The following is a 26,097-nucleotide window of genomic DNA, read 5'->3' as shown; positions in this document are numbered from 1 at the left end:
TATTTTTATTTTCATTTTTTTTTTTCTTGTGTGTTCTGTTTTTTGTTGTTGTTCTTTTTTCTTCTACTTTGATGCTTAGTCTGCATATCTCGTGACTTAATATGGGAAAAGGAGTGGAACTCTGTACAAGCCTAGTCTGGCTTCGTTCCCTCCTTGCATTGTTCTGGACTTGTACCAAACGTGCTAAACAAATAAACTAAACTAAACTAAACTAAACTAAATGTGATGAATAAGCTTACTTGACTTTATATTAACTTGTCTAATAAATATTGGCCCTTTAGATTTGAGAGGCACAAGCAATCAAGAGGACTGCAGCACTTCCGGTCTGTACGGGACGCCCCAGCTCATGGAGAGGCACCCGGTGCGTCTCACACAGAAAGGGTACCTTTAGCGTCAAATACCTACGCTTTGTCACTGTTTCTCAAATCATTGGTATATGACGCCCTGAGATGAGAAAGGGCTTGGATGACTAAGAACGTTTGCGGACGTGTTTCTTCCATATTTATATTGCATTGCATGTTTTCTTATTGTGTAAATAAACCTCTCAAAGCATTTTAATTTGTTAGTTTCTTGGTGCAAGCTATTTATTAGAACATTTTTAACAAATGCTCTTAAAAAGTGCTGGAGACATGTCCCCAGCGCCTCCTGTGTAAATGACATCTATGACCTAACCAAATTGCGTAACGTTTCACAACGTTTGCCACGTGCAGTTTCGCAATGTTAACCACTAGTTTTATTTTTAAAGTGTAATAAGACAATGCATATTTATTACTCCAGCTCCAGCTCCAGCTCAGTTTCTGCTCTCTGTTCTTCCATTCTTCTTTGCACCTCTTCCATTTCCTCCTCATGTTTTCTTTGAAGCTCCTCCCTCTCTCTCTTCATCTCTTCTTCCTTCTCCTTCAGGATTCTCTCCATTTCTTTCTTTATAGTCTTTATAGAATCTGCCAATTTCTAACACCAACAGGAAGACATGTGGTCCTGAAGTTAGAAGACTGATGCATTTCACCATCTCCTCATAAACTTCTTCATGGGACAAACTATTGTCAAACAGACCAGGAGTGTCGACCACAACGACCGGACGACCGTCCACTTCACTCTGTGCTTTCTGACAAAGTTTGGTGATTGTTATTTGACCTGCTTCAGCTTTTTCTTCCTAGAATGGTGTTTCCTGTAGAGCTCTTTCCACTTCCAGTCTTCCCTATCTTTTCCTTTTGTGCTCAAATGGTCAAAATCTGCCTTCCATGTTTGGCAAAAAAAGAAATTGGCCTCAAATTTAAGATGTAAGCCTTTTTTTTGTTTTATATGTAATCATATATAAAACATGTTGGCTATAAGCTGAAGTAAAAACAAGGAAAGTCTTCCTGAAAAAGTGAAGTCAAGTATGAAAGTTATCTTCTTTACACTGGCTACCGTGATAGGCAGCAAACCATCAGGTTTTAAAAGAGAACAGATAAAAACAAGAAAAACTCTAAATAAAATATGATATTTGAACTAATCTATAAACATATTTTAAATAGTGTGAAATTAATTTAGACCTCAAACTATTTTTCAGCATTTTTATTTCTGCCCAATATTTCTTTGATGTGGAGTTCAACTCGTACGCTACGTTCACAATGCTCGCCTTAATGCTGAATTCCCAGATCTGATTTTTTTGTTTGCCAGTTCACATATTGATTAAACGTGGCCCATATCAGACTATTATTTTCTGATGTCGATTTAGCTGGCTATAATTTGTAGTGTTGTAGAGTATGAAGGATCTAAATAAATTAAATATGTTGAATTAACGTAAAATCCCCTTAAAAAATTTAGCTAAAAGTCAGCACATAAAACACAAAAAAACATTTTCTGATAAAACTGTAACATCTGGACTTACCAGATGTTGCAGTTGTCAAAGTGTCTCTGGTCAAAAAAACACAGGAAACTTAACTGGAGAGTAGCAAGAAATCTAAATAAAAGGCAAAATAAGTAAAAATAAACTTAAAAAAATACATTACATTAAGGAGCAACGTTTCCAATTATTTAAGTAACAAAATGTATTCAGTAACCAAACGTCTGAGTGTTTGTGTGTGTGTGTGTGTGTGTGTGTGTGTGTGTGTGTGTGTGTGTGTGTGTGTGTGAGTGTGTGTGTGTGTGAGTGTGAGTGTGTGTGTGTGTGAGTGTGTGTGTGTGTGTGTGTGTGAGTGTGTGTTTGTGTGTGTGTGTGTGTGTGTGAGTGTGTGTTTGTGTGTGTGTGAGTGTGTGTGTGTGTGTGTGGATTAACTGGACTGACTTCTTATCTTTTCTAAAATGGATTGAACTTTGACTTTATTTAATTAGATTTGTATATGTCCATGTTTCTGGTTCTGTTTAACCAGTAAACTCCTAATCCTGTTTTATCCTCTTTACACTGGCTCCCAGTATGTTTTAGAAGAGATTACTTTTGAGGCTCTTCTTGGCCTCTTTGCCTGCTGTGTCTCTTATCCCTTAGTACCGTACGAGCTGGCACATTTTTTGAGATCCTCAGGCAAAAGTCTGTTGTCTGTTCCACAGGCTGAAACTAAAAAGGACGAGTGTTTGTTGACCAAGGAAATCAGGACGGCTGAATCAGAGGTCTTTTTAAAGCCCCTTCTTGAAACAAACTTTTATTTATCTGAGAGCCTTTCCTTATTATACTAAATTAGAATTTTTAATTCCTTATAATCTGTTATTTTTTAAAACCTGATGGTTTTATGATGTTTCTGTTTCAGTTTTCTGTCTTAGTGATAAACATTGTGCTATGGATTGTGAAAAGTGATCTAGAAAGATTATTATTATTATTATTTAAATGTTGATGATCTGAGTTAAAACAGTAAAACATTTTTCATACTCTCAGTATTGAAAATACTCAGATTAAACACAGAATGAGAAACCATCTGGACTTATCGTTTCACATCAAAGAAAAGCAAATCATCAGTTTGATACCTATATATTTTTGAAACTGACTGTCAGAGCGTATTCTGTCTGTATGTATATAATGTGAGTGAACCGAAATCTGTTTTGGTGAAGTTTCTTTGATTATAACAAGCTGTAACTCATATATAAACAGCCAGCACTCACCTGAGGATGGCCGATGATCAATGTTCAAGCCTCGTGCTTTAAAATGATCAGTTCTGCTTCTGCACATTACCGACAGACTGCATTTACTGTATTTTTCTTTGTATGAAGTTTAAGTTGAGTTCACTCACCTGCTGAAAGTCTTGCTGTCTTCACACCAAGAGGATTACAGTCAAAGTAAAGAAGGTTCAAGAAAAAAAGCAAGACGTCAGAACAGGATCACATGATCAGATGTTTCTCAATATTTTAGGAAGGAGAAAAGAAATGTGTTTTTACATTTGAATGACTCTCAAAGGGTTAACTGTATTTAATATATTGTAGATGTAACCTCATTACTGGAGTGTTACAAATAATCCAAATAGCTAAATTTCTTAGGTTTAAAAAAAGATTTTTCAAAACGTATTTTAATTAGTATGAAATTATTTTAGACCTTAACCTTTTTTTTTACATTGATATTTCTTTGATGTGGAGTTCATCTCTTATTCACAAGGTTTTCTTCAAATTAAATCCTGAAATGTCTGAATTAGGTGTGGCCTGAAAAACAACATGTCAAGTTAAATACCTACCTGTTCTTCCTCATACCTAAAATGAAGACAGAAAATCTGAAGAACTCAGACACATTTCCATCAAACCTTGACATACTGAGCCGAGGAAGATTCATATCAAAATCTTGTCATGTTAAAGTGGTGGAGCATCAAGTCTGTGTGCAGGAGGTGCCTCTTTTTCATACAAATAAAAATCTAAAATATCATTGAAATAACTACAAATGGTAGTTTTCAGCCCCTGTAGTTGCACAGAGACATCCAGCAAATTAAAGACAACACAGTAAAAAAACGTTTTTTTACCTAATTATTATTGTTCCAGAGATGAAAGTTGCTCCAAACACTGAACCAGGAAGGTGCATGTGTGTATATTTTACAATATTGCATTGCTGTTGGTCTGCCTATGACATATTTCAAATAATACAAGCATTAACACAACGAGGGAAACACACAAGAGGTGCAGATTATTTTAATAGGAAACAGCCAACAACTGAAAGATTACACATTGAAATGTGATATTGTATTATGGAAGGAAGGATCTTAATCTTATTAAACAGGAGCTGCATTTTTACTTCTCACCATATCTTACCACTGCTTTGAAGGCACGTAGACTTCAGCCCATCACTGACTGCAAAGAATTTGCAGCCAAATATTGAACAAATTCAAGTAGCTTACTTGACTTTATATGAAGATGTCTAATGAATGTTGATCCTGTACAACTGAGAGGGACAAGCTATCAAGACGTCTACAATTCCTACAGTATTCCCTCATGTTGATGTAACAACCTAAAAATAAAGCTGAAAGTCAACAGTTAGCACATGAAACAAAATGTGATTATTTTCACTTTCAAGTTAGACTTTATACTAAGTATGTGCAAAGTGTCCCTGTTATATAAGACATGAAGGCTATGAGCTGTATGGTGTTAAACCTTAAGGAATTTGTTCGTATATTTTGGGTTCTGTTTAACCAGTGAAGTCTGAACTTTTTAAAACGTCTGTGTCTACAGCATTCATTAGTTTTTCAACAGCACCTTATGTGCATTTTAATTTATGTGCTTAGAGCTGCATATTCATCTTTCCCTAAAGGACATTTAAATTACATTTCATTTCCTGAAAATGGCTGCAAGCTAGCTACAGACAAGTGCATGTGTTATAGTGAGAGAAAGTGTTTCAGTTGAGCCAAGCGAAATGACCAAAAATGTTATCATGTGTCTCTGATCCTTTAGTACTGTACGTGCTAGCACATACTGAGATCCTCACGCAAAAGTCTGTTGTCTGTTTCACAGGCTGAAAACTAAAGCTGTTCTTTTTTAAAACCTGATGGTTTTATGATTTTTCTGTTTTCAGTTTTCTATCATAGTGAAAAACTTTGTAATATGGATTTTGAAAAGTGATCTAGAAAGATTATTATAATTATTTGAATGTTAATGATCTGAGATAAAACAATAAAGTATTTTTCAAAAATGTTATCATGGAAAGATGGTTAATTGTGGTTTTAAACTTTTCTTCATGGTCAGAACAAACACTTGATGCCAAACAGTGGATCACTTAACAAATCTGAGGTAGAACATTCAAAACAAAGAAAAAATAAGTGCTGATTCATTCATGATTCAAATGAATTAACTCAAAAATTTATTGAACATTTATTAATCATTTGTTATATTGTTATTGGGGGAAATTATGTATAAATAATTATCATTATTGTTTTTTAGCCCTGCAGTTCATTATTTAACCATTATTTTTCTGATAGGAAAAAGGAAAGTGACAAAATAAGCTTATTATTTGTGTGATTTGTATTTGTATTTTTCATTTGTTGAGATTCTGTAATTCTTTTCTGGGCCTTTTTTTGTGAAGGTGCTGAGAGCATGTACGTGAGGGAAACTGAATGTTTTGTTTCTCCACAATTAAATAAAAATAGCTGTTGCTGCTGTGATCACACCTGAGACAAGTGTCAAAGAAGCTTTCTACATAAGACAACTCAGAGTCAGACCCATTACATAGATCACGCACACCCTAAGGCAAAATGTGAAAGTCACTTTAAATGATAATTATCTAACCATGCCATCTCTGTAAGACAAGATAGCTGGTGCAGCTCTATCTTTGCCTTATCTTACAATTCAAGCAAATGGACTCGTAAGTGGGCATATCATGATAATGTCTCAGTTTGTCAAGCCATTGCAAATTGATTCCAAAAGACTAACTGGAACAAAAGGCTTATTGTTGAACCTTTTGTCTGATCTACTTGCCTGCCATTCACCGGTCTTGTGCAGAGTTCTGCATGTCTGTCGACTCGCCAATAATAGTACCTTGTAGAGCTTCCGTGAGTCCAGAACAGTGTCTGGTCACCTTCTCAGTGGAGAGAGGACTTTTCAGTGGTTCATTTAGTGTTGAAAACTTACCCTGTTTATTGTTGCCTTACCTTGTTGGTAAATTGGTGACATTTAAAGGTCATATGGAGAGATCCACTCGGCCCTACAGCTCTCATTACAATGTTAATATGTTAACTCTTAGGTGTTTAAAATGTACAGTGTATCTGGTTAGAAGCTAAGCTTAGCTCTCCATAAAGGTGCTAGCTAATGCTAGATAGAATTAACACATCTTTTGTGCATTTCTTTGCTGTGCTTAGTGCTACCATGATCATCATTGCATGGTATAGGACTTTTCATTACCTGAAAATGGCTGCAAGCTAGCTTAAGGCAAGCATTATAGTGAGAGTAAGTGCACATAGTCATTCAGCTGAGTGACAAGTACAGAGGAATGTCTTTCTTCCTCTGCAGCATGTGCCAAAATAGAGGTGGTGTTTCGAAATACAGATTACATACATAGATACCCTTATCACTGTCTTGCTCAGCCAGTTTTGCAAGTAGGATTAGGTGCTAACATACTTCACCTCTTGAACCAGATGAACAGCTGCAGTAGCACTTGGCAGGCCACACATCATACACAGTATCTTCCTCAGACTCAGATGGGACTTTATATTATGAACTTAAATTAACTTAAATTTTACTCATTAAGTGCCACTTCAGTTATCTCATTGCACTTTAATATTGAGCAGGAATAGACAATACTCTGAGAAAGCAAAGGGAGGCAGCCAACACAATATCCACACAGAAATACAAAAACAATTAAGGTGGTAATGGTACAGAGAGAAAATGAATAATAGTACTAATTATGATAGCAATATTTAATGACTAACAATTGGACTAATAATAATAATTGTAGCAACTGATCAAGTAGGAATATGGGGCCAGTAGGAAGCCTGCAACCACAGATCCAGATCCCACAGTGCCAGAGCCAGAAACACATGCAGAAATTGTCAGAAGGAGAAAGGAGAGGGAAAGCACAAAACTATGGGAGAGAGGATGCATACAAATGGAGAGGGAGAGGAGGAGAGAAGAGCTCAGTGCATCATGGGTCCCCCGGCAGTCTAGGAATATAGCTATTATTCTATATATATAGATATTTGCTGAATTTCATAAAAAAGGTGTGTATAGGATTAGAATAGTTTACTCCACCTTTAATGCATTGTTTTGGCTAAAATATTATACTCACTCATTCATAAACTATGACTTGCAACCAGAGATCCAGACTCCACAGCTCCAGAGCCAGAAACACCTGCAGAAAGGGAAGAAGTCGAGTTAGTAACATGCAATAATGGGATGAGGTTGCATACAGAGGGAGAGAAAGAAGAGGAGAGAGGAGCTCAGTGCATCATGGGAAATCCCCCGGCAGTCTAGGCCTATAGCAGCATAACTAAGGGATGGTTCAGGACTCACCTGAGCCAGCCCTAACTATAAGCTTTATCAAAGAGGAAAGTCTTAAGCCTACTCTTAAATGTGGAGATGGTGTCTGCATCCTGAACCCAAACTGGAACCTGGTTCCACAGGAGAGGAGCTTGATAGCTGAACGCTCTGGCTCCTAGTCTACTTTTGGAGACTCTAGGAACCACAGGTGCATTCTGGGAGCGCAGTGCTCTGGTGGGGCAGTAAAGTACTATGACAAAGTGACATAGTAGGATATGGTGATCTCACACTCATGGTGCCACATGAAGTTTCACATGTCCTACAAGACATCACATCTGCCGGAGAGCTCTGTCCGGTATCAGTCCACACAGCCACGTCTCTGTGAAGCACAGAATGGAAGATGGAAGAATGGAAGAATCTCTGTTTTTCCCCACTAGTAGGTGAAGTTCGTCCAGTTTGTTGCACAGTAAGCACACGTTGGAGAGAAATATTGCCGGTAGCGGTGTGCAGGGTCCCTGCCAGCGAAGACGCCTGAGCGACCCGGCTCTTTTCCCTCTCCTGCGGCGCTTCACCGCACCGAACAACAGCAAGAGAGCCCTTCCCCAAAATGTCCATTAATTCCACTGATGACGCAAGAAAAGTGGGAACTCAATCCGCTGGAGTTGTACCCCTGATGTTCATGAGCTTTTCTCTGGTGAAAGAGCTCCAGGAATAGCAGCCAAACACTGAGTTAACGTACAAATTTATGCAGCTTAAATGAAGTAGCACAATTAACATAAACTTAAAAAGTTTGTTAATTGTCCTGCTTAATTTAAGGACTGCACAATCAGAATAAACAAGTTATTCTAACGCACCATCTTGATTGCTTAAACATATTTCTTGAAACTCTAAACACAAATCCACAACTTCTCACCCAATTCCCCAAACATCCTATTTTCAGGTCAAATGAAGCTCTCCACTCAAAACCGTTCAATCTTGCTGAAAAACCAGACTTTGCCTTCAGACAAAACATAACACACACACTACAACACATTCTTACACACTGGTGAGATAATTTAAAACAATGCTACAAAAGCTGGTACTACGAAAACAAATGTAAATTATTTCTTACTGTACTGCACAGTACAACACACCAAACAAAAAATGATACTGCCCCAGCATCCTGTCTTTGATCTGGGACAGACCAGAGACTCTTGTTCTCCACCTGCTCCTCCTCTCTCCTCTCTCCTCCTCTGCCTTACTCCTGCTCTGCCTCCTCATCTTCCTCCAATACCATTTCCTCCTCCAACTTATACTTTTTCTCTTCCTTTACCTCTTACTCCTCTCCATGCTGCATTTCCTCCTCCTCTGATTCTTCCTCTTCCTCCTCCTCCTCCTCCTCCTCCTCTCTGGTGTCCCTTTTTGAATGTCAGTGCTTTCTCAATGACCACATTGTAGGCAATAAGAAATGAAGGGATTTGTGTTTAGAGTTTAGAGAAATGGGTGTGCTTTTTGAAAAATTGAAACAATTTACTTATGTTTTGAAATTTTGATTCAAATGCCTGGTTATAGAGAAAAACTGTAATTTTTCTGAGGCAGTGACTTTGCCTCCTTTTTTAAGTAAAGCCAACTTATTTTCTTTTACCAGCTGACATTATTTGTAAATCAATAACTTTTAATTTTAGTCAAGAGAAACGTTTTGAGGTTTGTGAGAAGCCTTTTTTTCAAAATATTATTACAGCAGATTAGTCAAATATTGAAAGGCATTCTACCTCCATGACCATGATCTAATTAACTGAATAAATACACTTTCAGACAACACCTGATTGGTTGTTATTTTAAAAACAGGTTTTTTCCTGCTTGCCTCTTGTGACAGATGCCTTCTCTAGCTAATCAGGACGCGATCTTATACAATCTGCTCTTGCCAATCAGAGTGCCAGCCCAGAGAACTTTACCTTTTTATAGACAACACCACGAACAAAATCAATTCAGTTTGGCTCCTGATGCTGCATTCACCAAGCACATCTGGGGAAGGGACACCTGCAAGACTTCACATACAGACACACCTGACACCTGCACAGGTGAGCCAGCTGTGCCATTCTGACAGTTTTTTTGTTGTTTTCTCCTAACTATTTCCTAAAGCAAACAGATTTACTGATCAGACTCATCACTTCAGGTGTGTGACGGGCAGGTGATGACAGGATGAATAAGCTGTTTTGGCTTTAGAAATGCAAAAAAGATTCTTTCAGCCCTTTGAAATTAAGAGAGAGGTTCCAACTGGATGCACAAAACAGCATAATATCCTGTAAAGTTGTTAGAGTTAGTTTTTTGTTTTAATGCAAAGTTTGAACATTCTGTAAGAAGCTAGTATTTGTCTTGCTCTAATAAGATGTTGTTTAATAAGCTGTTAGCACACAGTTCTTTCTAATGGGGTTATCATCAGCGTGTCTGAGAAAACAGACAAAATCACTGCAAGTTTGAAAATGTTAACTCAAACATTTTCCATCAGCTTAACATGCAGTTTAAAATGATAATAAAATTAAATATACTTTTCAAGTAACAAACCAGAATGAAATGAATCTGTCATGTTAACAGGGAGTAGCATGAGAGACCCACTATCAACACATTCTCACACCCAACTCGTCACATATGGACGTGTGGTGAACACCCCTTGATCTCGCTTTTTAAATAAAATCAAGGTTATTTCAAGAAATGTGTTTATTGTTATTTATAAAGGGTGCAGTAGGCTACAAATATGACAAATTATTAATAAAGATGGTTTATTAAAGAGGAGTGTTTTTTGTTCTGCTGAACCTAGATGAAATATCCTGACCGATGAGTCACACAAGTAAAGTTGATCAGGTTGGATGGCTGAAGTGTCACGCCTGAAAAATGGCATGCCATTGTGGGCTGAAGGGGGAGGGATGCATTAAAAGATAGTTTCAGTTTTGTGTTATGAGAAAAATTTACAGATCAGGAACTTGAAGAGTTCATACTCACATTAAACTCAAGTTAAGTGCTGACAAGTTTCTGCAACAACACACCCACATCAAGGTTGAAAGATGCTGCATCACTGGAACGGAAGCGGTGGTGATGAAGCAGTGGATAAGACACATGCCTTTGGTGTGAGAGACCCAGGTTTGAAACCACTGTAAGATACCATTGTGTCCCTGAGCAAGACACTTAATCCCTAGTTGCTCCAGAGGCTTGCGATCTCTGACATATATAGCAATTGTAAGTTGCTTTGGATAAAAGCGTCAGCTAAATGAATAAATATAAGTGTTTATCATAAAACAGTTAAAACCACTGACAGTTTTAGATATCCTAACTTTTATATGCTGAAATCATATACTTTAGTCTGCTGTTTGTGTAAATAACATTAAATAGTATTGATTTGTTGAGCAACAAGTTTGCTAAAACCAGAATACTATTTCGCACCAACAGTTTGTTAGCAAACTGTTTAGATAGTGGGGTAAACAAAGAACAAATAAAGACAGGACAGTGTTGAATAGCTGATAATGGTATTATTAATGACAGCAACAACATGAATGGCAATAATTACTTTAAAAAATAGTACCACAAGGAAGGAGGTGAAGCTATGTTATAGGAGAGAAATAAGCACCATGTCTTATTAATCTAAATGTTTCCTTTCAGAAATGGAAGACGAGATCTCTGCCCTCGTTGTTGACAACGGCTCGGGCATTTGCAAGGCCGGTGTTGCCGGAGACGATGTCCCCCGTGCCATCTTCCCGTCCATCGTCGGTTACCCCAGAGACCAGGTTCTAACACTAGCATATGTCATGCATCATGACTCTAAAATCTAACAGAGATAAATGCAGTTTAACTGTTTTGTACATTTACTGGACCCAAAAGCACGACAGAGGCAGAAAACTGTCCACAGTTCCAAAAGGTGATTTATTGCGGGAAACACAAACCCAGTTCTCAGAGGGCAAGGGGAATGATCTTGATCCAGACAGGGAAGACTGAGTGGGCCGTGGCTTGGCTGGGAGCGGAGATATGAGGGCAGGTGGTCAGGCAGGTCAAAGAAGTCTGTGAGGCGAGGGAAAAACACACAAAGGTTAGGCTCGGAGAGGGAATACTCAAAAGAGAATGAGAATAAGACAGCCTAGACATGTACCACTGAAGTTATATGGACGATCTGGCGAATACTGGTGTGCTGGACCGGGGTTGATATGGGGAGTAGTTGAGAGTCGGTGTTGATCCGCAATCTGTCGGTTCTTGGCAGTAGAGTGAATCAGCGCAGCCCTAGCAGCTTTCTAGATCATCCAGCAGTCGCAAAGGTGGGAGTGTACCGACGGGACTGCCAGCTCACTGTTGTGGGCTGGCTGATAGTCCAGGAAAGCTTTGAATGGGAATAGAGGTGTGGCGGCAGATGACCGAGAATTGTGCACACTCATCCAATCCATGGACTGGAGGTCGCAGTGCAGCCTCCAAGTCCTGGTTCGCTCTCTCACACTGCCCATTAGTCTATGGTTGGAAGACAGATGATAGACTCACAGAAGCACCAATTGCCTGACAGAATGCTTTCCAGACCTGAGATATGAACTGTGGGCCAAGGTCGGAGATGATGTCAGCAGGCATGACGTGCAGGTGGAACACATGTTACTACAAGGTCAGCAGTCTCACGGCCTGTAGGGACCTTAGGAAGAGCAATGAAGTGGACAGCCTTGGAAAAACAATCTACAACTGTGAGAATGACTGTATTGCCTTGTGACGGAGGCAAGCTGGTCACAAAATCAAGGGCAACGTGGGACCAGGGGTGGCCAGGGACAGGCAGGAAATAGAGAGTGGCAGAGATTTGCATGCAAACAAGTGATGGAGAGTTAACAGCATCTTGACTCCCAAATACCCCCAGCCTCATTGGCAAGCCTCCTCTTTTGGCCTGACCGGGCACAGTACAGGCATTTACCTGCTCTCATCCGGCGGTCGTGTTCAAAAGGGGTTACCCGGGCTCGTCACAACTGCATGGGCTCGTCGAGGTGAGGGGGCTAGAGGCTTGGGATAGGTTGGCCAGCAGGCCTGAAAGACAGCTGACTTGCAACGGGGCAATGGCTGAGCTGAAACTGACAGTCGGCCCTTGTCCCTGTGGCGTCTTCTCAACCGATTGTCCTCCCTAATAGCAAGGAAAACAAGAGTGTTAAAATTAGTGGGTTCTTCATGGGTTGCGAGTTCATCCTTCAGTTGTTTGCTCAAAGATTAACGAACACATAGGGCTTCCTAATTCCACCATGAGTCCGCTGCCAATGTTTGAAACTGCACACGGAAGTCGGCCACACTCCTCTGCCCTGTAAGCATAGAAGATGCTTGGCCGCGTTACCTGCGTGTCCCGGTGGTCAAACTCCTCCTCTAGATGGGAACAGAACTCATGGAAAGAGAGGGAAACAAAGCGATTAGAATATGTTGCCGCCACCCAGGACAGAGTTCAACCCCTTTGCAGCCCCATTAGATGAGATGCAGATGTGTGGAGCACCTGAGTGCAGGAGCCAGGGAGGAGAGCCACACCCACATACAAACCAAACACACTCACAGCGGAAACAGAGAGACAGGCAACCAGAAGGTGGGGGATAACAGCTGAGAACAAGAGGGGAAAAGTGGAGAGGTACCGCTGACTAAAACATTAACATGTGACTCTAAAAGTTTGTTTGTGTGTGTGTGCAGGCTGTGGGGATGGTGGGAATGGTAGGAAATGACAGCTATGTGGGAGACGAGGCCCAGAGCAAGAGAGGCATCCTGACCCTGAACTACCCCATCGAGCACGGCATTATCACTAACTGGGACGACATGGAGAAGGTGAAGACACATGCTACATGTTAATAACAAATGGTCATAAACTTGGTAAAATGGTAGCAGGAATATTGTATAGAAAAACTTAAATTATTTATTAAAGGGGCCATGTAGTTTTGAGCAGCCTTTTTCAGTGAAGTTTCACATTGCAAACTATGTTTTCAAGGATGCGCAGGAGTGCATGCTTGGAAACATAGTTCCATACATAAACGAGCACTTGGCATTTGGCAAAACAGACTTAACAGGAGACGTTTCAAAACATCCCTCTGCTGTTTTCTCACAAATCGCACCCTGTGTAGAGCCTCAAAAACAGATAATATGGACTAAAAGAGGATCCATATGAGGATTTGTTAGTACAGTGCGGGTGGCTCTGTCTGAGAGAGAGGGAGGGGAGAGAGAGGCAGAGGGAAAGAGGTGTGTGAGTAGCCATTCCCTGTGATCTAACTATAAATTAATGTTTTTAGTTTGAAGTTAAACTTACAAAGGAAAGTTCTTATTCAAGCTTTTATTTCATGAAAAATTCCACAAAAAATAATTGCTACACCACCACACTGTGGGAATCTCTGGCTTAAATCATAATTTATTTGATAGTAGTATTAATAATGTAAGTAACCAGAGCTGTCAAACGCATGTAGTGAGAGTAAATAGTACATCTCTTTCTACATTTTAGTGGAGTAGGGCTTAGCATTTAATGGAAATACTCAGGTGAAATTACAAGTACCTAAAAAATGTACTTGAGTAAGGTACATAGGTACTTTCCACCACTGAAAATATCAAAATATTTAAAACTTGACACCAACCAGACTTAAATTGTTCTGCATATATTTTTATTTTCGCTACATTTGACATTAGCTTTAAAGTTATTATAATTAGTTAGTTAATAGTTAACTTACAGCTGTCCTGTTGCTGCAGATATGGCGTCACACCTTCGACAACGAGCTCCGTGTTGCTCCTGAGGAGCATCCAGTCCTGCTGACCGAGCCTCCACTCAACCCCACGGCCAACAGGGAGAAGATGACACAGGTGTGTGTTTGGAACAAATGCTTAAAAATGATGGGTTTATTTTGACCAGAAGAAATTCAGTCCAAGTCTTATAGGTTCACTGTGTAAGATTTAGTGGCAATTATCAGTGAAGGTTGCAAATTGCAACCAACTGCTCACTTACAGTCACCCCTCGTCACGCTCTGTCGACCATGAGCAGCATTAGGCGACAGAGGAGATGGAAAACTATTAAGTTGCAGAAACCTCGAGCAGAACCATGGCTAAGGGTCTGCCTTGACTGGTCGGGCCAAGGGTATGTGTGTATGTAGATATGATTGGCTCATTCCAAGGTAATGAAAACATAACGGTTCATTATGTAAGGTCTTTATACTAAACATAGTTGTGTATCTTATATTGCATTTCTGTCAATAGATCCTCCTAAATATTTCACACTGGACCTTTAACACAGCTCCTGTAAAAGACGCGAAGGGGAAAAAAAGCTACAGGGTTTTTTTGGTGCGTCTTCAGATGTCATAGCTTCTGTAGTAACACCCGTCTTCTTCTTCTTTGATCCAGATCATGTTTGAGACATTCAGATGTCCTGCCCTATATGTCGCCACCCAGGCCGTCCTGTCTCTGTACGCTTCCGGTCGTACCACAGGTGAGAAGTCCGTAAACATCTCTGTGAGCTGTAATGTCTACTCAACATTGAATTTCCTTCCTGCCTAAAAATGAGTTGTATTTCCAGAAGAAGTCCAGGACATTGCTTAAGGGCATCTTCGGAATTGCCCAGCGGGTGAACTGGCACCTCTCCAGCTACCAGTACATACTCAGTTTGACTGGTCCATACTGGAATTGAACCATGACCCTCCGGTTCCTAAGCCAAGTCCCCACTGAGCTACTAGCCATGATGTTGAACCATGACCGCAGCAAGTGTTGTTCCTTTTTGTAATCATAAACTGTTTGTCTTGCAGGTATTGTGATGGACTCCGGTGACGGTGTCAGCCACACTGTGCCCATCTACGAGGGTTACGCTCTGCCTCACGCCATCCTCACTGTGGACCTGGCTGGCAGACATCTGACTGACTATCTGATGAAGATCCTCACTGAGAGAGGCTACAGCTTCACCTCTGGTACGAGTTTGACCTAAAACAAATTGTATAGGCCCAGTTTATAGTCTGGAGCTTCTACTTCCTTTTAAACACGTGTATCCTAATATATAAAGTTCCTAAATGGCTTTTCAAGTTTCTGAATATCTTATTTTTGTCCATTTTGTAACTAACATTTCAAATCCCTATCTCCAGCTGAGCATGAGATCGTGCGTGACATTAAGGAGAAGCTCTGCTACGTGGCTCTGGACTTCGAGCTGGAGATGCAGACGGCAGCTTCCTCTTCCACCCTGGAGAAGAGCTACGAGCTTCCTGACGGACAGGTCATCACCATCGGCAACGAGAGGTTCCGCTGCCCCGAGACGCTCTTCCAGCCTTCATTCATTGGTGAGTAACAAGTATTAACACAAGCTGCTATACTAAAGAAAAAGTGCCTTTAAAAGGACTGAACAGAGTTTCTGAGCTCTTCTCAGTCAATAAGTTTTCTCGGCCTCAAAGCAGTTTCTGGTCTTGCAACAAATGTGCAACAAATTAACTTCACAGTTAAATCAAACACTAAATTCTTTCTTGTTTCATCCGTGTTTTCAGGAATGGAGTCAGCTGGCATCCACGAGACGACCTACAACACTATCATGAAGTGCGACGTGGACATTCGTAAGGACCTGTACGCCAACACTGTGCTGTCCGGCGGCACCACCATGTGCCCCAGCATCGCTGACCGCATGCAGAAGGAGATCACCGCTCTGGCCCCACCCACCATGAAAATCAAGGTACAGCTTCATGTTTTTTTCATGCATATCAGTAAGGGACTACTTGAATCACTTTTTTAGGAAATGGTTCAGAGGTACCTTTGATAAAACATATTTCTTACTTAGACTTTACATAGTGCTTGAAGTGACAATTGATTTTACTAGGGAATCTGATCTGTAGATCTTCAGAAAACAGACACTTCTGTGAACTTCTATTTATTTTAATACATTATTAGTTACTTTATCTTCAAAATTCTCTCCTCTATTGAATAGAATTTATTTTATTTTATTAAACTTAAACTGTAACTTTTAGGATTTAGATGTTTAAAATATTAATTTTGTGTGTTTGGTTCACTGATATCAAATATTTGCATATTTACATTACTAAAGTGAAAACATGTTATGAAAAAGATTCTTTGCAGTTTTCATTTCATTCAGTTTCTGATCCTGAAATGTCTGCTAGAACTGCTAATGCTTTCACCCTCATAATAAAATAAAACAATAAAAATGAAGTGCAGAATTATGAGATGGAGGCAGTTGTTGTTCATACTGAGCATCACGTCTCACCTGTTTTCTTTCCTCACCTTCAGATTATCGCACCCCCAGAGAGGAAGTACTCTGTATGGATCGGAGGTTCCATCCTGGCTTCCCTCCCCACTTTCCAGCGGATGTGGATCAGCAAGCAGGAGTATTACGAGTCTGGCGCCTCTATCGTCTACCGCAAGTGCTTCTAGAAAGCCCCATGTCATGGACGCCCCCCTCTGCCCAGCGTTAACATGCTTTCATCAAAATAGAAATGTGTCTAGTTCACTTTATGAAGAGACTAAAAGGTGTCACATACAACATGAATTGAGCCTGTGACATCTTTCAACATGTTCCTCTGGCCACAGCCTTCACTGATTCTGGTGATAAAGTATTGAAAGTAAAACAAACAGTATTATCAGTGAACATCTGTTTTTCTACTGTCACAACCTGGCTAAAGGGCCATGGCATAAGAGGGAACAAAGCAGCGTAAAGATCGAAAGTGCTTCAATTAACAAAAGATACTAAACCTAAGCGTTTAAATGTAAGGTGTGTGTGTCAGCAAGTTAAATAAACCAAAACATGCTGTGGCTGAGAGGCTGCTCAGGCCACGGTTTGGGTATTATTGTCTTTACACTTGTTAAAGCACTTTGTAACTTGTTTTTGAAAAGTGCTCTACAAATAAAGATTATTATTACTATTATTATCGGCTGGGTGGCAGAGAAACGAATGGATTGTGACAAGGTGGAGCTTTATTTCCACAGGCCCGAGGTGTACCAGGATCACCTCAACAGACAAAAACAAAGATAGTGAGGTATCACTCCCACAGAGGTCTCACTGGGCTACACAGGGGTTGTCACGTTAGCCATGTTTATGTTCCTCTTAAACAATCTCAGTGAATTAAATTGCATGTCAACTTTTGGCTTTTTTCCTCTGTGCTATACATTGAATTTGTCACAGTGCACGCAAAATGTTACATGTTTAAACCTCCTCTAATGTCGTCAATTGCTGCTTGAGGCATTTAAAATGCCTCTGCGTGTTCTGTGCATAGTTATGTTACATTTAGCTGAAGTTTTTATCCAAGGTAATTTACAAATGTGTAAGAAGTGGCACACCTCCTGAGCAGCTAGGGGTTAAATGTCTTGCTCTGGGAAACATTGGTGGATGTGTCACAGTGGGAACTCCCTCACCAAAGGCATTTGTTTTGATGAATACAGGATGCATGTAAGCAAATAATCATTGCCTACACAGGAATGTAATTTCCACTTTCATTTTGACTTGCATACTAAAATCTCATGATCCAGATAATGTGATTTGTTGTTGCCCTGAGACACAGTAAGAATGCACAGGTCAAAGATGCGTTTTTTGTAGGCCATCTTCATAACATTAGATTTAGTTTTTTGTAGTTATTTTATTTTTTTTATTCTGATTTTTATATATTTGAAAACAAAGTGGGGATAAAATTCTGTAAACACAGATGTGTTTCCATACCCTATTGTTCTCCAAACATTTATCCAGACATGGACATGACTGATATCAAATTCCATACTTTTCCATACTGTATAGGAACCCTGTAATTTAGTGTTCAATGTAACTGTGGTTTTAATTTCTAGCACACAAGACCACAAACGGCTCTGAAACATAAAATATATTTATGCTAACTGTCTAATGGCCAATAGTTACTGACTTAAAATCTGTGCAAGATCTATTAAAAGCACTTGCCAGTGTCTGTTTAAATGATTTGCTTTAGTGATACGACCTGCATTACTGGCCTTGTTACCCACCGACTAATAAAGGCTGGAAGAGAGTCTCGGGGAAGCTGAACCTCTCATTGCCGATGGTGATGACCTGTCCGTTAGGAAGCTCATAAGTCTTCTCCAGGGAGGAAGAGGAAGATGACGTCTGTGTCTCCTGCTTAAAATACAGAGCCACGTAGCAGAGCTTCTCCTTAATGTCACGCACAATCTCATGCTCAGCTGAAATTAGAGAGTTAAAAGACACTAAAGTTAAATATTCAGAAAATGAAAAGCCTGCAGCCATTCAGGATTTTATCACTTACAAAGTTACACTTGTTATAAAAGGAAGTAGAAGCTCCAGATTATAAATCGTGCCTATGCTATTTGTTTTAGGTCAAAATCATACCAGTGGTGGTGAAGCTGTAGCCTCTCTCCATGAGACTTTTTATCAGACAGTCAGTCAGATCTCTGCCAGCCAGGTCCAGACGGAGGATACCATGAGGCAGAGCGTAACCCTTGTAGATTGGCACAGTGTAGCTGACACCGTCACCAGAGCCTATCACAATACCTGCAAGACAAAAAGGACCCAATAACAAAATAGGAACATGCACTTTCTGTGGTTATTCTGATCATAGTTCAACATCAAGGCCGTCACTGAAATTTGCTAAGCTGCAGTTCCTCTAATGGCCTCATGATGCTGCAATAAGGAAACACAGCCATTTAGGAAATATATGTCATTTTTAAGCAACGAGCCAATTTTTAACAAATGCAATTATTTTAAGACATTACAGCTCAGAGAGATGTTTATGGTTGTATTTGACTTCTCACCTGTGGTTTTACCAGAGTAGTACAGTGACAGGACTGCCTGGGAGGCCACATACATGGCAGGACACTTGAATTTCTCGAACATAATCTGAACCAAAGAGAAAGACTCAACCCAATTCAGTTTTGACAACAATTGCTATCTAATTGCGCTTTTCATATAGAGCAGGACTAGAACATACTCTTTGTAAAATTATTGCCATAGTCCCAACAATTCCCAATAATAATAATAATAATAATAATAAGTAAGTAGGATTAGTAATAACAATTGTTAGCAAAGGGTGTTAAGCAGTAACATGTTAGAAGCAGGAACCAGACTCCACAACTCCAGCGCCAGAAATACCTGCAGAAGGCAATAGGAGGAAAAAGGAGAAGGACAATAACACAAGAGATAACAGCTTTGTTAGCTGACTGTCTGGTTCGCCTTCTACTTTTGGAAACTCTAGCAACCACAAGTAACCCTGCATTCTGGGAGCGCAGTGCTCTGGAGGGGTAGTAAGGTACTATGAGCTCTTTAAGACCAGATGGTGCCTGACCATTAAGAGCTTTGTAGGTGAGAAGAAGGATTTTAAATTCTCCTCTGGATTTTATAGGACAGCAATGCAGAGACGCTACAACAGGAGAAATATGTCAGTAAAACATGACATGTCACTGTGGAAGGCATGACATCTGAACCCTGTAGCTTGTTTTTCTCCCGTTTGTATACAGGAACTGTATTACAAGTTAGAAGAGATAGAAGTAAGCATATATTTAGAAAAAATGTCCAGCTGTTAATGTCTCAGTCTAGAGAATCTAAGGAGTTAAAGCTGCACGTGGGCAGTATGCATTGGTGCCTTGATTTTCTTTCTTCAGATCAGAGAGAGATGATGGTAAAACTAAACCCATAGGTTCTGAGAAGTTGTTACAAACACACACCTGTGTCATCTTCTCCCTGTTATCCTTGGGGTTAAGTGGAGCCTCGGTCAGCAGGACTGGATGCTCCTCAGGAGCAACACGGAGCTCGTTGTCGAAGGTGTGATGCCAAATCTGCAGCAACAGAACAGCTGCTAGTTCAATGATGAATCATAGTAACTATAAACTACTGTTAAATAAAAATATATTCAGGTCAAGAATGGTTGGTGTCAAGCTTTTTCCAGCTTTTAATAATTTGATATATATATATATATATATATATATATATATATATATATATATATATGGTTAAAAGGACATTATGAGTACAATTTTGAGGTACTTGTACTTTTACTTGAGTATTTCCATTAAATGCTAAACCACTGGGAGTTTGATTCATACATCTATAAAAAAAAAATTATAATGCAATTATAGATTAAGCTTCCAGCAGTAAGTAAGCACCTATAAGTCAAAGTGTAGTAACAAAATGTCAAGAACTTTCTGCCATTGGTTGGGCATTTTCATTCGCTTATAGATGCATATTCCTCCATTTAATGATTACATGTATATATATATATGTACTAAATATTAATAAATAATGTAAGAATTTCTACTTTATAGTTGTGCCACTTTTTACAAGTTCTTGATCATTTGTTACTAAACTTAAACAGATCGAAGTCACAGCTCTCTGGCTGTTTAAGTATGTAAGTATCTTTACCTTCTCCATGTTGTCCCAGTTGGTGACAATGCCGTGCTTGATGGGGTACTTAGTAGTAGGGTCAGGATATCTCTCTTGCTGTAGGCATCGTCTCCCACGTACTGCATCTGTGTCATGTCCTGCACAATACAGATATATATTTCTTAGGTAGCCCTTTCCTTGCACCTTTCTGGACAGCACCAGGCCTTGACATGATCCGCACTTACTGGCTGAAGAAACTAACTGCACTCCGTGAATGCCTGGCAGCACAAATGAACCAACTGCTGATGGATGGGACCCACCCAGAATGGTTAACCCAAGGATGGACAGTCCTGATCATGAAGGACCCCCAGAAGGGAACAATCCCATCCAACTACCAGCCAATAACCTGCCTCTGCACAACATGGAAGCTCCTGTCAGGCATCATTGTAGCTAAAAAGAGTAGGCACATGGCTCAATACATGGACAGGGCCAAGAAGGGATAGAGCAGTCACTCGAGACTGCAAGACCAGGCAGACCAATCTGTGCACCGCCTGGATTGACTGCAAGAAAGCCTATGACTCACTGCCACACACATGGATACTGGAATGCTTGGAAACGTACAAGATCAACAGGACACTAACAGCTTTCATGAAAAACTCAATGGGGCTGTGGAAGACAAGTCTGGAAGCCAATTAAAACCAGTTGCACAAGTCACCATTAAGTGCAGCATATACCAAAGCGATGCACTATCCCCGCTGCTGTTCTGCATAGGCCTGAATCCCCTCAACCAGATCATCACAAAAACTGGCTACGGATACCGATTCCGAAGTGAAACAACCATCAGTCACCTCCTCTACATGGATGACATCAAGCTGTATGCCAGAAATGAGCGAGACATCGACTCACTGATCCACACTACCAGGATCTACAGCAACGACATTGGAATTTCGTTCAGACTGGACAAGTGTGGTCGCATGGTATCAAAAAGAGGAAAGTTGATCAGAATCGAGGGGATTGAACTACCAGAAGGCCACATTGCAGATGTTCAGGACAGCTAAAAATACCTTAAGGTGCCGCAGGCTTATGGAAACCATGAAGAGGCAGAAAGAAAGTCCACCAGACTAAATACATACAGAGAGTAAGGCAGGTCCTGAAAAGTCAGCTGACTGGGAAGAACAAGATCCGAGCCATCAACACATACGCCCTGCCAGTCGTCACATACCCCAATGGTATAATAAACTGGCCAAAGGAGGTAGATAGAGGCCACTGTCATCAAGACAAGAAAGCTCTTCACAATGCATGGAGGGTTTCACCCCGAATCCAGCACCTGAGACTGTACACCAAGCGTAGCGAGGGAGGCCGAGGGCTAGTGAGTGTCAAGACCACTGTCCAGGATGAAACGACAAACATCCAGCAGTACATCAGGAAGATGGCCCCCAAAGATGAAGGGCTTAGCGAATACCTCAGGCAGCAGAAACCCGAAGGTGAGGACAAGGAAGATGAAGAACCTTCATGGAGGGACAAGCCGCTGCACGGCACGTACCACAGACAAATAGAAGAAGTGGCTGATTTCAAGAAATCCTACCAGTGGCAGGAAAAAGCTGGACTGAAGGACAGCACAGAAGCACTAATCATGGTGGCACAAAAACAGGCACTCACACTGCACAGGCCGGAGCCGTTGTCGACAACAAGGGCAGGGACCTCGTCTTCCATTTCTGAAAGGAAACATGTAGATTAATTAGCAACATGGTGTTTATTTCTCTCCCATAACAAACCCTAAAAAGCTACGCTCTTCTTAAACAAGCCACCACCCCTTGTTTTCTCTCTTGTTCTTTGTAGTAGGCTACTATTTTGTTTAAGTTGCTAGTTATTGCTATTCATGTTGTTTCTGTCATTAATGCTATTATAAGCTATTTAACAATGTCCTGTCTTTATTCTTTGTTTACCCTGCTCTCAAGCAGTTTGTTGACAAAATGTTAGAACTGAATAGAATTTAGATGAGCAAATAAGTCTGGCATCGGGCCCAATTTTTTTCAAGTCATTAGATGGCAGGCCAGGATAAAGTCAATTTATCATTTATAATCTGTCATGTACGGTGTGCGTGTTTAGCTTGCCTTTGACTTATGTTCAGTTCTGTTCTTGTTTGAATCTGTGCCGGCCTAGGATCTTGTCTTATTCTGTTTCTATCTGGTGATTGTTTCATGCTCAGTTTCTGTCTGCCTGTCAAATGTCTGTTCCCCTGGCAGAACAGAAAACACTCTAGACTAGATGATAAAACATATATTTAAAAGGTTTTCATATTTGTTCTGCACCCTTTTTAATCACCATGTGTGACCAGTCCAGTTTACAGCAGCATCCAGTCTGTGAGAAACAAATTATTCAAGTTATGACAATTAGGTGGGTTGTTTTTTTTTGTTTTGTTTAGTTGATGTTGGAAACAGGAATGGGTTAATGCAGAAAGGAGCAGCTCTTCCCTCAGAACATTATATTGCTCAGTCACTGCACCAGCAAACAAAAAAGATGCAATTTTATTATAATTTTAAACTGCATGTTGGACTGTTTTTGAAATGTTTGAGTTAACATTCTCACACTTGCAGAGATTTGTCAGTTTTCTTGGACATGCTTTCCACAACCACCCGTTTGTGTGGAACTACAGGTCAACCCCACAATTAATTGAGTTTTTACAGCCTAATAAAAGACAAGGTCCAATGCTAACAAAGTTTCTGGAAGGAAAGGCAAAGATTTTGCTACAAATGCACTAGAATATAAGCAGACATTTTGAACTAACTTGAAGTTCTATCGTTAAATTGCACAAAATTTTAATGAACAGATTAAATACTATTAACTGAACAAAAAATAATAACCTTGATCATAACATTTTTTTATGTGAGTTTTAGAGACCCTGATGAGTCTTTTGTAGAAATTTTATTATTTTACTTTATCGGAGACAGTTTAAAACTAGATAAAACTGTTATGCCTCAAGGAGTTCATTGAACAATGGTCAAACCCGTTTAAAGATCCTTTTTATTTTACAACTGTAAATGTTTTGGGATTGGGAGGGGGAATATAATGAACATATTTCTAGTTATTTTTCACGCATTTGGTTTGATTTACAAAAGCACCTTTTAAAAAGTTCGAAAAAGAAATACTAACAAAGCTAAAGTACTGGGGGTTTTTTGTACAAACTTCTCAGCTGACAACTTACATAATTAAGTTGATTAATATCTTGGATAAATATTATATCCATATAATATTGCTTAAAAGATCACCCTCCTTTTATATTTTTGTGTAAAATTTATTCTTGAACTTTCAAGTATTTTTACAGCAACACTTTTAATGACAAAAAAGGCTTGAACATGTAGGCCTATTCTCCTTGTATTGAAATCAATCTCTGGTTCCAAACTCCTTGAACATGTAGGCCTATTCTCCTTGTATTGAAATCAATCTCTGGTTCCACACTCCAGTCCAGTTGGTAGCGGTAATGCACCTCTTGGCTAGTTTTGCAACCGCCAATAAAAAAAGAAGTAGTTTGAATGAAAAAATTCAAGCCTGACGGCGACGAGCTTATCAATGACGTTGAGCACTGGCGACGTAGTAGCCTATCCACAAGTAGCTGTCACACGACGGTCTCCTTTGGTAGGTTATCTGTGGCATTATCCACACCCCGGGAGAGTTCAGAGCCAATAAAACGCAGCAAAGCTTTTTTTTTCAATCAAAACGGTGGTTCCCTGAACAACCTGCTGAGTACACAAGCGCACTGAATTTTCCAGCCTTTTTTACACCGTTGTGTTTACGAACTGGTCGCAGCTGATTGGGTAACACCTGAGACACGCCCACCAAACGGAAGAAATCATACCTGGAAGCCCATTGCAGAAAATTGCGCAACGTTGCAAGAAAACATGTCGTTCAATCCGAAATGTTGCAAACCGGTGCAAAACGTTTTGAGATTGAACTCGCCATCCACATCAGGGAACGTCTCCGCCGGCAAACAAACAAACCACCGCTGCGTGAGGGGAGACTGGAGCAGGAGATTGGCCGCAGAATCGGAGCAGCGGGGGCAGTATTGCACTCGCTTTACCGCACCGTTGTGACAAAAATGAGAGCCGAGCCGTAAGGCAAAGCTCTCGATCCGCCGGTCAATTTTCGTTCCTACCCTCACCTATGGTCATGAAGGCTGGGTCATGACCGACAGAACGAGGTCGCGGGTACAAGCGGCCGATATGGGTTTCCTCAGGCGGGTGGCTGGTGTCTCCCTTAGAGATAAGGTGAGAAGCTCAGCCATCCGCAAGGAGCTCAGAGTAGAGCCGCTGCTCCTTTGCGTCGAAAGGAGCCAGTTGAGGTGGTTTGGGCATCTGGTAAGGATGCCTCCTGAACGCCTCCCTAGGGAGGTGTTCCAGGCACGTCCAGCTGGGAGGAGGCCTAGGGGAAGACCCAGGACTAGGTGGAGGGATTGTATCTCCACACTGGCCTGGGAACGCCCCGGGATCCCCCGGTCAGAGCTGGTTAATGTGGCTCGGTAAAGAGAAGTTTGGGGTCCCCTGCTGGAGCTGCTGCCCCCGCGCCCCGACCCCGGATAAGCAGATGAAGATGGATGGAAGGAATGTGTGTGGATGCAGTGTGGTGTAATATGCTGCCTGTTCAGGGAAAGTCAAGGCTTTTACAAAACACAATGGTTATAGTGGGTGTATTTCTCGGTAGAATCTCTTCTTTGGGTTTCACATCCACTGTTTCTTCGGTTTCACAGCACAAAGTCAAATTAGCATTTCACTTTTCAAAGTATTGCCTGTGCCATCAAAAGCCACCGGGCTCTTGCCGAAACCCGGGATCGAACCAGGGACCTTTAGATCTTCAGTCTAATGCTCTCCCAGCTGAGCTATTTCGGCCGCTGTTGCCTCGTCTGCCCACCAGAGGCCGATCTAGCATAGGATAACGTTGCTGAGATAACGCAGCACAGGTACTCTTGAGCTTTAAAGCAAATATTTTGATTGTATTCCCTCTGTGTCATCAAAAGCCACCGGGCTCTTGCCGAAACCCGGGATCGAACCAGGGACCTTTAGATCTTCAGTCTAACGCGCTCCCAGCTGAGCTATTTCGGCCGCTGTTGCCCCATCTGCCCACCAGAGGCCGATCTAGCATAGGATAACGTTTCTGAGATAATGCAGCACAGGTACTCTTGAGCTTTAAAGCAAATATTTTGATTGTATTCCCTCATCATTAAAAACATATACTTTGACCTAAATAGCATTTTAATCCAGTGTCTAAAAACGGTTTCCTAAATTAGATGGAATATGTAGTGCGGGGTGAGGGGGTCCCGTCTCAGGGCTATCCAATCCCTGTACATCCAAAGCGAGAACTGTGTCCGAGTACTCGGCTGTAAGTCGGACTTTTTCCAGGTGAGGGTTGGCCTTCGCCAGGGCTGCGCTTTGTCACCAATCCTGTTTGCGATAGCCATGGACAGGATGTCGAGG

At 40.7% G+C, this 26,097-nt stretch overlaps 1 protein-coding gene, 2 non-coding genes and 1 pseudogene across 4 annotated transcripts; 1 reads left to right on the top strand and 3 right to left on the bottom strand.

The window, feature by feature from the left end:
* The first annotated feature begins 10,985 nt into the window (after positions 1–10,985).
* Positions 10,986–16,713, top strand: LOC123960583 (actin, non-muscle 6.2-like). Of its 2 annotated transcripts, none has more exons than XM_046035403.1 (8): positions 10,986–11,114; positions 13,015–13,146; positions 14,053–14,163; positions 14,698–14,782; positions 15,096–15,260; positions 15,426–15,617; positions 15,819–16,000; positions 16,570–16,713. In XM_046035403.1, the coding sequence occupies exons 1-8, from the start codon at positions 10,992–10,994 to the stop codon at positions 16,711–16,713; spliced, it is 1,134 nt and encodes a 377-aa protein (XP_045891359.1). In that variant the 5' UTR covers positions 10,986–10,991. The 2 variants fall into 2 exon arrangements, with proteins under 2 accessions (XP_045891359.1, XP_045891360.1); XM_046035404.1 differs by having other exon boundaries at positions 10,989–11,114; positions 15,096–15,254.
* Positions 16,714–18,277: 1,564 nt separating this feature from the next.
* On the bottom strand, positions 18,278–22,342 carry LOC123960344 (annotated as a pseudogene).
* Positions 22,343–25,439: 3,097 nt separating this feature from the next.
* trnaf-gaa lies at positions 25,440–25,512 on the bottom strand. Its single transcript has one exon. It is a non-coding gene; the product is annotated as a tRNA-Phe (tRNA).
* Positions 25,513–25,652: 140 nt separating this feature from the next.
* trnaf-gaa lies at positions 25,653–25,725 on the bottom strand. Its single transcript has one exon. It is a non-coding gene; the product is annotated as a tRNA-Phe (tRNA).
* Between the last annotated feature and the right edge of the window lie 372 nt (positions 25,726–26,097).

The sequence above is a fragment of the Micropterus dolomieu genome, linkage group LG21 (assembly GCF_021292245.1).
Source record: "Micropterus dolomieu isolate WLL.071019.BEF.003 ecotype Adirondacks linkage group LG21, ASM2129224v1, whole genome shotgun sequence".
NCBI classification, from domain to species: domain Eukaryota; kingdom Metazoa; phylum Chordata; class Actinopteri; order Centrarchiformes; family Centrarchidae; genus Micropterus; species Micropterus dolomieu.
This window is presented reverse-complemented; position numbering and strand designations above follow the sequence as displayed.